Source organism: Gadus morhua, chromosome 10 (assembly GCF_902167405.1).
Source record: "Gadus morhua chromosome 10, gadMor3.0, whole genome shotgun sequence".
Classification (NCBI taxonomy): Eukaryota; Metazoa; Chordata; class Actinopteri; order Gadiformes; family Gadidae; genus Gadus; species Gadus morhua.
This window is the reverse complement of record NC_044057.1, coordinates 8,365,982-8,377,706: the sequence shown is the minus strand read 5'-3', so window position 1 is coordinate 8,377,706 and position 11,725 is coordinate 8,365,982. Positions and strand designations below refer to the sequence as shown.

At 44.0% G+C, this 11,725-nt stretch overlaps 2 protein-coding genes across 2 annotated transcripts; both read left to right on the top strand.

Annotated features, from left to right (window-relative positions):
- The first annotated feature begins 4 nt into the window (after positions 1-4).
- On the top strand, positions 5-2,464 carry polr2g (RNA polymerase II subunit G). The gene is made up of 8 exons (XM_030367627.1): positions 5-152; positions 265-374; positions 718-877; positions 1,337-1,387; positions 1,483-1,548; positions 1,668-1,739; positions 1,913-1,946; positions 2,172-2,464. The coding sequence occupies exons 1-8, from the start codon at positions 141-143 to the stop codon at positions 2,183-2,185; spliced, it is 519 nt and encodes a 172-aa protein (XP_030223487.1). The 5' UTR covers positions 5-140; the 3' UTR covers positions 2,186-2,464.
- A 273-nt stretch (positions 2,465-2,737) lies between these two features.
- On the top strand, positions 2,738-11,374 carry eef1g (eukaryotic translation elongation factor 1 gamma). The gene is made up of 10 exons (XM_030367622.1): positions 2,738-2,826; positions 3,672-3,830; positions 4,077-4,140; positions 4,692-4,834; positions 4,961-5,104; positions 5,214-5,343; positions 6,769-6,976; positions 8,433-8,605; positions 9,865-9,989; positions 10,803-11,374. The coding sequence occupies exons 1-10, from the start codon at positions 2,815-2,817 to the stop codon at positions 10,959-10,961; spliced, it is 1,317 nt and encodes a 438-aa protein (XP_030223482.1). The 5' UTR covers positions 2,738-2,814; the 3' UTR covers positions 10,962-11,374.
- Positions 11,375-11,725: the final 351 nt, after the last annotated feature.

The window sequence follows — 11,725 nt, the reverse complement described above, 5'->3', positions numbered from 1 at the left end:
TCAACTACCTCGATGGTTCATAACCCGGAAGTGTTTTAATCGTGGAGAAATCAAAATATCGCTCGCCGCCATTCATTTCGGATACACTTCGGGCTGTAAACAGACAATATTAATTTGGAGAATATTGAACATTAAAAGACATGTTTTACCATGTGAGTGGAGGAATGCACGTGTCTACAATAATTGATTCAAAACCTGAAAATTGTTCGATCATTTCCCCAGTGGATGAATCTGTAGTGTCCTTGTGTTCCTTGTGTTGTGTAGATCTCCCTGGAGCATGAGATCCTGCTCCATCCTCGGTACTTCGGACCGAACCTCCTGAACACCGTGAAGCAGAAGCTGTTCACGGAGGTGGAGGGGACTTGCACCGGCAAGTGAGTGTTCGTTATCATTTATCATAATTTATGGCTAGACAATCATCAATGTTGGGAGAAAGACTGCACGAAAGTCATTTCGTGATTTTCATCCAGACCTATAGCACGAGCCCTCGTGTGATTATCTGCTTAAAGGTGACAGGTTTAACATTCATTATAAAAGTCTTGGATTACTTTTTTATTTTCGAAACCGACCATTGTTATCGATTCTTAAAATAATGAAACGCTATTCGCTGCTAGTGCATCAACCAACAGGCATAGCAGCAACATTCTCAGTATATCTTCATGGCTTGTGCTGGGAAGTTATTTGTCCATTAAAACATTTTGAATGTGTCCTTCCCAGGTATGGGTTTGTTATCGCGGTCACCACCATAGACAACATCGGGGCGGGGGTGATCCAGCCCGGCAGAGGCTTCGTCTTGTACCCCGTCAAGTACAAGGCCATCGTGTTCCGGCCCTTCAAGGGGGAGGTGGTGGATGCTGTGGTCACTCAGGTCAACAAGGTGAGATGGATGCTGCTTTCAGATTTGCTGTTTGGGAATTTTGCAGAATAAACATGGAGACATTTTGTATGACTTAGGAACAACAGCTGAGCAGTAGTGTAAGGAAACACAGTTGCACACAATATTCAGATTACTATCCAAGTACACCAAGTACTTTTCGCTACATTATTTGGTAATACAGGCTTCAGAAAGGTTGATGTATGGTCTTGTAAGGGCATTCAGCCTTGTTTGGTTTTATAGCTCTACTAAATGGGATTCTCACTTGGCCTATCCTAAAGCTTAGTAATGGTTAATATAAAGTATTTAAACGGTGAGGGTGGGTAGGTATGCATTCCGTCATGTAGTCAACTACCACTAGCCAAGGCCTTGTCTTGAAAAGTTAATGTTGAAAAAGTGGTATGTGTTGTAATTATGTGTCTGCCTATACTGACTTAGAACGTACACCATTTACCTCTGTAGGTTGGCCTGTTTACAGAGATTGGCCCAATGTCCTGCTTCATCTCTCGTCATGTGAGTGGCCTAAACTTTACTCTTGTAGTGGTTGATAAAGCTTAATGTTGGAAAGAAATGTGCAATTGAATGACCATATGTTTCCTATTTTATAGTCCATTCCCTCCGAGATGGAGTTCGACCCCAACTCAAATCCTCCTTGTTATAAAACAGTTGATGAGGTATGTGCTTCTTTTGTGTTCTGCCCCATCCACTATTTTGTTCTCTTAACCCACACACATGGTGAATGGATATGCTGAAGTCGCAAAAGCATATTTTGATTACTTTTCTATCTGCTAAGGACATTGTAATCCAACAAGATGACGAGATCCGTCTTAAAATCGTCGGGACGAGAGTGGACAAGAATGACATCGTAAGTCTACCTATCAGTTAGACCTACCTCTGCATTTAAATATTAATTTGCATTTAATTAGTATAAAATCGATATTGCTGAATAAAGGCAAGATGGCCATTCCTTTTTCAAATGCAAAGTCAAACTGGAATCTGGTAGAATCCCATTCAAGTGTTTGTCTTAATTGGTTTCAGTTCGCCATTGGATCTCTTATGGACGATTACCTGGGTAAGTGTGAAACTGAATGTTTCAAGTGGCTCCCTTTTGTTTGCATTTTATGAATTTAGAGTAATCACATTGCATTAAATCCTTAACTTTTTAATGTTTTTCATTATTTCTTATGATAAATGTTTTTCCTCGCAATTAATTGTGTGAAATAACTGAATAGGTATATTTATTCTTGGATCAATTACTGTTCAATGAGGTCAAATCAACACACACTTTGTTTTCCAGGTCTCGTCAGCTAAGCTTTGGCCATGTGGGTGTGGAAGACGGATTTCTATCTGGAAATATTTTGACAAAACATTGAAAAAGATGAAGAAAATAAAGTTTGCTACTAGCTGGAAACTACAATACTTAGTATATCAATAACATTATTTTTGTACGGTTAATAATTTTTCAATGGTACATGTTTCAGTTCTAAGTCATGACCAGTTCACGGAGCGATGCATGTGTCATCTGCATATTAATTGTTACTTTTTATTTTTTACATACATTGTCCGTAATAAAATATTTTGTTATTTGAATGTGTGAAGACTCCTTCATGTTCATGACTCATTTCGTTTTTTCAATTCAATGTCTGCAGTGGGCATCATCAACATTAGACGATTGGTGCTTTAATCACCCGAGGGGTGGGAAATGTAGGCGTAATTCAATATTTATCTTTAATAAATTGTCACACACACGTGCAATTTTACTGATCATTTTTGTGAGTGATTCAGTCTCTTATTCACTCGAAAGGATATGGAAATTAACCCTAGAAAATGTTAAAAAATAAAAAAAATAAAGCCGGGTGAACGCGGATATTGAGCGACGGACCCGGCTGTAAATACGTCAGTAGGCCGCGACGGCGGTCTTCCTTTCTCTCGTTCTGAAGATGGCGGCAGGGGTAAGTAAAATGGAGAGGTGTCTATTTTGGGGAATTTCCCTAAACATTGGAGTGTAATCGGCCGAACATCACACCCATCCGTGTTCTAATTCAACGGCTCGATTCGCAGCTGACTTAGTCAATGTGTTTTGGCCCCGTTTGTTTGAGTATTGGCAAGAAAGTCATTCACGGTTCGTGTTGGTCGAAGCAGCCCTGACGTAGCATGTACCCGCTGTGGTCCACCCCGAAATTCCGCCTGTGATGCTCCAGCCTTCCCTAGTCTGCCACGTTCACCTCTCGATCTCCGGTACTCCCAGCCCGGACTCCGCCACATTAACCTCTCTGTATATAGTACTCCCAGCCCGGCATCTGCCACGTTAACCTCGGTCTCCGGTACTTCCAGCCTTCACTAGTCTGCCACGTTAACCTCCCGGTTTATGGTGCTTCCTCACCGGCGTCTGCCACGTTAACCTCCCGGTCTGTGGTTAGGAGCACTGGACCACTGTTTTCATATTTCGTGCGATGATACAATGACGAAGGTCCAGGCAAAATCGGACCCATATTTGACCATTGTGACCGAAGTTGGCTTGTCAACGTAATGGTTTATCAGCAATCAAACGATTGAAGGCTGTCCAACAGGCTTGTATGGGTTATTAAAACCGTGGTGACAAGTGTGACCTACTGTCACCAAGGCCAGGGCATTGTGGGCTTTTTAAATTTAGATCCATTGTTGGGTTTGTGACCAGTTGATTTTGGACTTAGTTTTTACACGTAGCCGTCTCAAACGATGTACAAATACAAACCAATAGTCTCAGTCTAATGCAGTCTCTATTAAACTTCCTTTGTCATGTCTTCTCCCCCCACAGACTCTGTTCACGTACCCAGACAACTGGCGTGCCTTCAAGGCGCAGATAGCAGCCCAGTACAGCGGTGCCCGGCTGAAGGTAGCTAACAACGCCCCTGCCTTCACCTTCGGACAGACGAACCGTACCCCGGCCTTCCTCAACAACTTCCCTCTGGGCAAGGTGGGTGTGATGGACATTCAATCTGAGGAGTGAAGTTTCCAGTTGTTCCAGAAATGTTCGACCATTCCAGAGATGCTGAGGCCAACCCTGATAATTGACTATAATCCACATTAGTGTTAGCAATCTGGTCTAGTGGTTCAGTAATAATGAAGCTATTGAGCCGTTCCCCACTCGGGTTCAGATGGCAGAGGGGTTTATTTAAATGTTGCTATCAGGTTTTGTCTCATCTCCTCCACATCCCCACAGGTCCCGGCCTACCAGGGCGATGACGGCTTCTGTCTGTTTGAGAGCAACGCCATTGCCCACTTCCGTAAGTCCTTACTGATGACCTTTATTCTATATAGTATACTTTAAACTGCACTAATATTAACCCGATAACATAATCTCATTGCCGTATAGGAGGCATTTTTGTTTTTTTTACTGTGTATTTGTCTAGGGAAATGTTGTCTGAAGCCTTTCATGAGCTGAGGGTTCTCTCCCTGTCATTGGGCAAGGCGGTGTCTATTCCTGGCACCAGTCTCATATCTGGAAGGGGAAGAATGATTGAGCCATATTCATCTCAGACTTGGGCACATCCTGCCTGACAACTGATCTGTAGACGTTTCTTTTTAAATTATTTATCGTGAGAAATGCTCTCATGTCCACCCCCCATCCAACTGGATTCCTCTAGTGGTTCCATGCTAACAGTGTTTTGAACACGAGATGAGATGCTGCTAAGAAGTTGACACCTGCTAGAGATCACTTCAGAGGATGTCTTGTGCACTTGACGTTGATGCCTTGCTTGCACTGCTGTATTGTTTGCGTAGTCGGGACGAGGCCGACTGATGCGTGTGTTTCTAACTCCGGTTCTCTGCTGTGCAGTGAGCAATGAGGCCCTGCGTGGAGCCACTCCCCAGGCCGCGGCTCAAGTGCTGCAGTGGGTGAGCTTCGCTGACGCAGAGATCGTCCCTCCGGCCAGCGCGTGGGTCTTCCCCACTCTGGGAATCATGCACTTCAACAAGCAGGTACGGCCCTCCGGTGTCTGAAGTTGATCTTATGAAAGAAGAGACTTTTTTCTTTGTAATTGCAAATGCAATAATCTTTCGGTGTTCGTTTACCGTGAATAAATGTTGTGAATGCTGCTTTTCCAGGCCACAGAGCAGGCCAAGGAGGAGACGAAGAAGGTGCTGTCAGTGTTGAACCAACACCTCAACACGCGTACCTTCCTGGTGGGCGAGAGGGTTAGCCTGGCTGACGTCAGTGTGGCATGCGCCATGCTCTGGCTGTACAAGCAGGTCAGAAACACACAGCGAGATGCCCGCACAAACATGAACGTCTTGTTTCTGTCAGTCTGCAGCTGTAGAAGCCCTTCAACACCCTCTGCTCTGTCCATCTTACCTGCAGGTGCTGGAGCCCGCCTTCCGCCAGCCGTACCCCAACGTGACACGCTGGTTCACCACCTGCGTCAACCAGCCCCAGTTCAAGGCTGTGCTGGGCGAGGTCAAGCTCTGTGAGAAGATGGCTCAGTTCGATGGTGAGCTATAGGCATGTTTGGATTATACTACTTTATCCTAACTTGAGTTTTTTCTGTACAGAAGGCATCATGGAATATTCTGGTCTCAATTTTGTTTTGTACTTTACTTTTTCTTAATCCAAAGGACATTGCATTTAATATACAATTTCGATATGCTAACTAAGTTTTTTTCGTTTATTGGTTGTCATTATATTTTGTACTTGATGTACTATGACAATTTTGTTAATGTGGATAAAAGCCATCTCCCCGTCATTGGGCAAGGCGGTGTCTATTCATGGCACCAGTCTCATATCTGTCAGGGGAAGAATGATTGAGCCATATTCTTCCCAGCCTTCTCAATCTAATGAGAAACAGGCTGTTTCATGCTATGGTCAAATCAATTTCTTTTTTAGGTTACGTCATTCTGTAATTTAAGACTACTAGAGCTGTGCAGTGGACAGGATAAAGTGGCCTCTAGTGGTGAGGTTGTAGATAGCGTTCAACTGAAGTCCATTGGTCAAAAATCCATTACGGCTCAATGGACTGTGCTTGGTTGTTGCTTTCGGTTATGTTGAGCGCCAGGTCAAAGTAGGAGGGGACAACGGAGCGGGTTGAATTTGTTTTCTGACTGCGTCTCGGGTGACCACGACCGGCGTTCTGCCAAAACAAACGCCAATGCCCACCTGCGACCTCTACAATGCTAGAGGCAGGCTTATGGCACTGTGGGGTGTTTTAAAGTGAGGACTCAATAACAATGTTTCTGGTGCTTCTGCACACAGAAGACATCTCACAGGCTTGTAGAAAAATATTACATCAACATCTGCTTGCCGCTGATGAGACAAGCTAACTCTTGGTAATTGTACTTTAAATCTCAAATTACATTTCTTCAAGATTATCATTTGATGATGACAAACCCAAGTGTTATTTAATGTAACATACACTGCAATTGTATACTTAATGATTAAGATTGATGCTTTTAGAGGTGTTCCCTGAATGTTCTCTGGTCTATTAGGCGTTTCCGTTATCTTCTCCTTTTATGAGTCCTTAAGAAAATAGGTTGAACAGTAGCTTTAAAAAAAGCAAAATTACATGAAAAACAATCGCAATAATATCGTGTATCCTTATCCGGCCTGAATTAATGGTTGCCGCATGTATTGTTGCCGTATCGGCCATCCCAGATGTAGCCTTTGACTTCGAGCTGCGACAGCGGTTCTCTCACAAGTTCCGAAAGAGCCCCTGAACACTTTGACTTGGTAAACAAGGGCTACACAGAATCTGTTGACTTTTCCATTGTGCTTCTGATGGAAACCATATTGGCCGTTTGGAAAGCCGGCGACAGGCCTCCCACACGGCTGTGGATTTCACAACGCTCATTCTAGAACCCCCTCTGCCCGAGTCCAGCGAGCCAAGCCCATCTAACCCACAACATGTGTTCTCCTCCCGCAGCCAAGAAGTTTGCAGAGATGCAGCCCAAGAAGGAGTCTGCTCCGGCCAAGAAGGAGAAGCCAGCGAAGGAGAACGCCAAGCCGCAGGAGAAGAAGAAGAAGGAGGAGAAGAAGGCGGCCCCCGCTGCCGACGAGGACATGGACGAGTGTGAAGCCGCACTCGCCGCAGAGCCCAAGAGCAAGGACCCCTTCGCCCACCTCCCCAAAAGGTATGGCCCCCGACCAGTCTGGGCCCTCCCATTGGCCGGCATGGTAGATGTACAGACCACGCCCAGGCTAGGCTCTCTTATTGGACGCCATGATCGATGTACAGAACACGCCTAGTCTGGCCTCTCCTATTGGACAGCATATTCAAATCACCAATGGGAATGCATTCCTATGAGACCTGTCCCATCATATCAGTCAAAGAGCTCTGGCAGCAGGTGAAGGCTCTAATGTCCTTGTCATTACCTGCTTTTAACTAGCGATGCAAACACAAAACCAGTTAAAGGAGTCACGAGATGCAGTCAATTGTTAATATTTGCCTTTAACCTCTGTCACTAGGCCTCTTCTCAAGGTTTTTGCCAGAATAACTGACCGAAAGTTAAGAGTAGATCTGCACCCCTACAAGAAGACAATTGTGATATTGTTGTGCAAGTCAATAGATCAATCTGGATGCTACTGGGACAGTAAAATCTGTAACGAAGCATGAATGCAAGATTTATTTTCCTTCTGGAATATATTTAATGTTTGAGTTTCCTTTGGGAGATATTTTGTTTTTAGGGCATTTTAGCTGATGCTTTAGCCCAGAGTGACACGTTCATACACGCATTCACACAGCGACGGGGTTGTCAACCACACACAGCTCGTCTGACCCAAGGTTAGGTGCCTTGCTCAGGGACAACTCGGCTAGGAGGAGCCGGGCATCAGATGGCAACCTTCCTGTTAAAAGTCATCCCGCTCTACTGCCTGAGCTACTGCTGTTAGATGAAGAGGTTGATCTTCCGTCACTATTTTGCCTAAGCTAACTAATAATGAGTTGAGGATTATCTCCCTGTCATTGGGCAAGGCGGTGTCTATTCATGGCACCAGTCTCATATCTGGCAGGGGCAGAGAGATTGAGCCATATTCATCCCAGCCTTCTCAATCTAATGAGAATCAGGTTGTTTCATGCTATGGGCATATGTTATCTAATTATTTGATCTAAAAATATCTTCCTTGTTCTGTTTTATATAAACTATAGTGATGTGTGGGGTTCCAGCCGTCCATGGCTCTATTTCTGTACACAATGGGGATGTTGAATGCATAATGTAAACCTCTCAAATGGCTTTTTTCTTGTGGGGTCATTCTACATAGCTCCAGCTATTGGATGGAACAGCGATTACAATCGTAGGAGCATTGTGCAATGTCTTTGATTTTGACATTACTGTGTGGACTGGTCACCTAACCTGAAGTACTGTTTTAATTGCTGAGTTGAAATGTGTTTAACGTAGCATAATGGATGCATCGTACAAACGTTCTGTTAATCTATTTATTTGGAAGCAAAACTATTGTGTCCTGGTCTAACATGTGTAAAGGTGGAGACTTGCCATACATTTTTTTGTTTTGTTAAATTGGCTGTAAATTGTCAAAATGTAAAAGCTGTCCTGATTCCTCCAACATGTTGTTGCTGGTTTTGTGATGCAGCTCGTTTGTGATGGACGAGTGCAAGAGGAAGTACTCCAACGAGGACACCCTGACCGTCGCCCTACCCCACTTCTGGGAGAACTTCGACCCTGAGGGCTACTCCATCTGGTACTGTGAGTACAAGTACCCCCAGGAGCTCACCCAGACCTTCATGAGCTGCAACCTCATCTCAGGTGAGACACCTGGTCCTCTTGGGGGGGGGGGGGGGGGGGGAGAAATACAATAAACTATCCAAAGTATAGTTTATTGTATTTCTGGTAGGGTCCCATTGTCATTGGGCTAGGTGGTGCCTATTCATGACACCAGTCTCGTATCTGGCAGGGGAACAGATTAAGCCATATTCATCCCAGCCATCTCAATCTAATGAGAACCAGGCTGTTTCGAGCTATGAGCACATCTTAAAGCTTTTTTTTTTTAGGATAAGTCGATCTTTATTCGATGACTAAACTAGGGCTGTCGAGTTCTGGTTGAGCGATTGGTTGGTCGATATGCACATGTTGGTCCAAATTCTCATTGGTTGGACAATTGCTGGGGTCTCATTCATCAGGGAAAACCCTGATCCATTACTTCGGAGGGCAGAGGGACATATGCAGACCAATGCATTTTATTTTTGAGTGATGGGCAGTATTGTGTTGGAAATAAAATGTATTTAATAAATCAAATTAATAAAATGTTATTAAACCTGCGCTCCTCAGCCGCCCCACCAGGGCCAAGCTCTGACTGGATTATGTTCCTGTTAAAGGGACCTTGGTTCTCTGGTACTCTGGTCAACCATTCACCTCCCTGACCTGTCAACTATATTGGCTTGTAAAATGAGAAAATGTGTTCTAACATGCAAATCAGTTGACTTTAATAACACGTTGGGTACAGGTGAAGTCTTTAAAGTAATGGCCATAAAGAAGTACTCAAATATACTTTGTATCCTTTTTAAGCATATCTATCATCATTTTCAGACTATGAAAGATATCAAAATAACCCGGGTTAATGTGATGGCGATGCTATCCGAAGTCAATAAGGCAGAATTATTGCTGGGCTCTACCATAGACCTGAAGGCTCTACTGGTCAGCACATGGCTCACCCAGTGTCTCTACTGGTCAACACATGGCTCTCCCAGTATCTCTTAGGGCTACTCGATTATGCAAAAATCATGATTATTCTGGTCAATATTGAAATCACGATTATCCAAACTATTATTTTTGAGTTTGAAAACATGATGTATCTATTCAGCATGTCTGCCAAAAAACACTTTGTAACTGTGATTTTCAAGTCTAAAATAATGTACAGATATGTATCCAGCTGTTCTTCACTTTCTATTAAACATTTGATGAAAAAAAAATTGTTTAAATCGCGATCAAAATTTGGTTAATCGCCCAGCCCTACTGGTCAGCACACGGCTCACCCAGTGACTCACCCAGTGTCTCCTCCCTCTCAGGAATGTTCCAGCGTCTGGACCGGCTCAGGAAGAACGCCTTTGCCAGCGTTATCCTGTTCGGCACCAACAACGACAGCTGCATCTCAGGCATCTGGGTGTTCAGAGGCCAGGAGCTAGTGTTCCCTGTGAGTGTTTGGCTCAGAGGGGTTAAACTAGAGCACGGCTGGGTTAACCCACGCTTTGAGTACGAGGTGTAGAAACACTTCCTATCAGACATTGGGGGGGGGGGCGGGGGGAGGCGGCAGCAATATCGATCTTCTTGTCTTTTTTTTGTTGCGTGCTCGTCAATGGATAAAATAGGATAACATGATAATTATCAGTCAAGCAGTGTCCTTATTTGTACATGGGTATTATAATAGGCTTCTGAATCCCTTTTTATTCAGTTAAGATACAGGAAGACTTGTTTCATGTGTCCAATATGATATCCAAATGCTATATTATGTCTCTGGATGAGTTCCCCTGTCATTGGGCAAGGCGGTGTCTATTCATGGCACCAGTCTCATATCTGTCAGGGGAAGAGCGATGAGCTATATTCATCCCAGCCTTTTCAATCTAATGAGAAACGGGCTGTTTCATGCTATGGCCACATCTTGGACAAGCAGAGATGGCTTTCTCAAAAGGTATCTGCTTGTCATTTCCAAACATAAGCCAGTTGACTATATAATGGGCATGAGGCTAAAAGATGTCTGAGTGAAATAGGCCAGTCCCTTTTCTTTATTATCTGTCTTAATTAGTTGGTTGAATTACATCTCATTTAACCCACTGATTAATGTACCAACTTATAAATGGATTATGTATGCAATAATCTAAACGAGACACATTCAGAGATCCCTAAAGAGCACATCTAGAGAGATTCTGATGATGGGGTTCTTATCTTTTATCTGGTTAAATGTCCCGGTGTGTAACGGCCTCTAACCCGCGGTCCCGTCTCTCCCCAGCTCTCGGAGGACTGGCAGATCGACTACGAGTCGTACAGCTGGCGCAAGCTTGACCCCAGCAGCGCCGAGTGCAAGACCATGGTGAAGGAGTACCTGGCCTGGGAGGGCGAGTTCAAGCACGTGGGCAAGCCCTTCAATGAGGGCAAGGTCTTCAAGTGAGAGGAGGGACAGTCGGCTGACGGAGCACTGGAACCCTAAAGGAAAACACGGACTTCAGTCACTTTGTACTTATTAAACGGGAAGAAAAAGAAATTGGAGCGTCGGCTTAAAGTAACGACAACTAAGATCGATTTGCGTTGCCCCCCCTCCCCGCTCAGTGGCTTTGAGTGAATAAAGCATTTTACCCCAATTTCATTTCTGGAATTTAATTTGTCTATTTTGTTTTCAATTTGACTTAAAGGTTTTTTTTTATATGTTTTCTCAGTTTAAAACCATTCATATAAAGAGCTAGTTCAACTCTGTACAGGTTATAAACGATGATAAGTAGATCACTGGATCTGCAGGCCATGATTATCAGTTGGGCAAACCTTTTTTCTTTTGTATATTCCTCAATAAAACCTTTGGCAAATGGGTAGAGTGGACTTATCTCATCTCTGCAAATAACGACATTGACAATGGACAAAAAATATGCTTCTGCAAAACCATTTTCCGCCTGTAGAGGGTGTGCAAACTCTACACTTGAGGTCAAGGTCAGAGATGCATGTCGCAGATAATTTTTTGGGTGGGGGGTAACTGGGCCTTGTTTGTGTTTCTCCCTAGTTCCACAGTAGATGCCACGCCCCAGCCCTGTTGTCAACCCTCAAGAATCCTTGGTTAAACTCGAGATTGTCTGTAAAACATTTTGTTTAGAAACTGACCAACTTTCTATTCATCACAGCGGGACTCACCGGAGGGTTTCAATGGTGCCTCTAAACAAAAGTCTT

What these genes read in the sequence shown, in the direction of transcription:
- polr2g (XM_030367627.1), top strand. An exon ending in CCTGCTTCATCTCTCGTCAT is followed by an intron (nt 1,388 to 1,482) that starts GTGAGTGGCCTA and finishes CCTATTTTATAG; the next exon opens with TCCATTCCCTCCGAGATGGA. An exon ending in GAGTGGACAAGAATGACATC is followed by an intron (nt 1,740 to 1,912) that starts GTAAGTCTACCT and finishes AATTGGTTTCAG; the next exon opens with TTCGCCATTGGATCTCTTAT.
- eef1g (XM_030367622.1), top strand. An exon ending in CAACGCCATTGCCCACTTCC is followed by an intron (nt 4,141 to 4,691) that starts GTAAGTCCTTAC and finishes TCTGCTGTGCAG; the next exon opens with TGAGCAATGAGGCCCTGCGT. An exon ending in GAAGATGGCTCAGTTCGATG is followed by an intron (nt 5,344 to 6,768) that starts GTGAGCTATAGG and finishes CTCCTCCCGCAG; the next exon opens with CCAAGAAGTTTGCAGAGATG.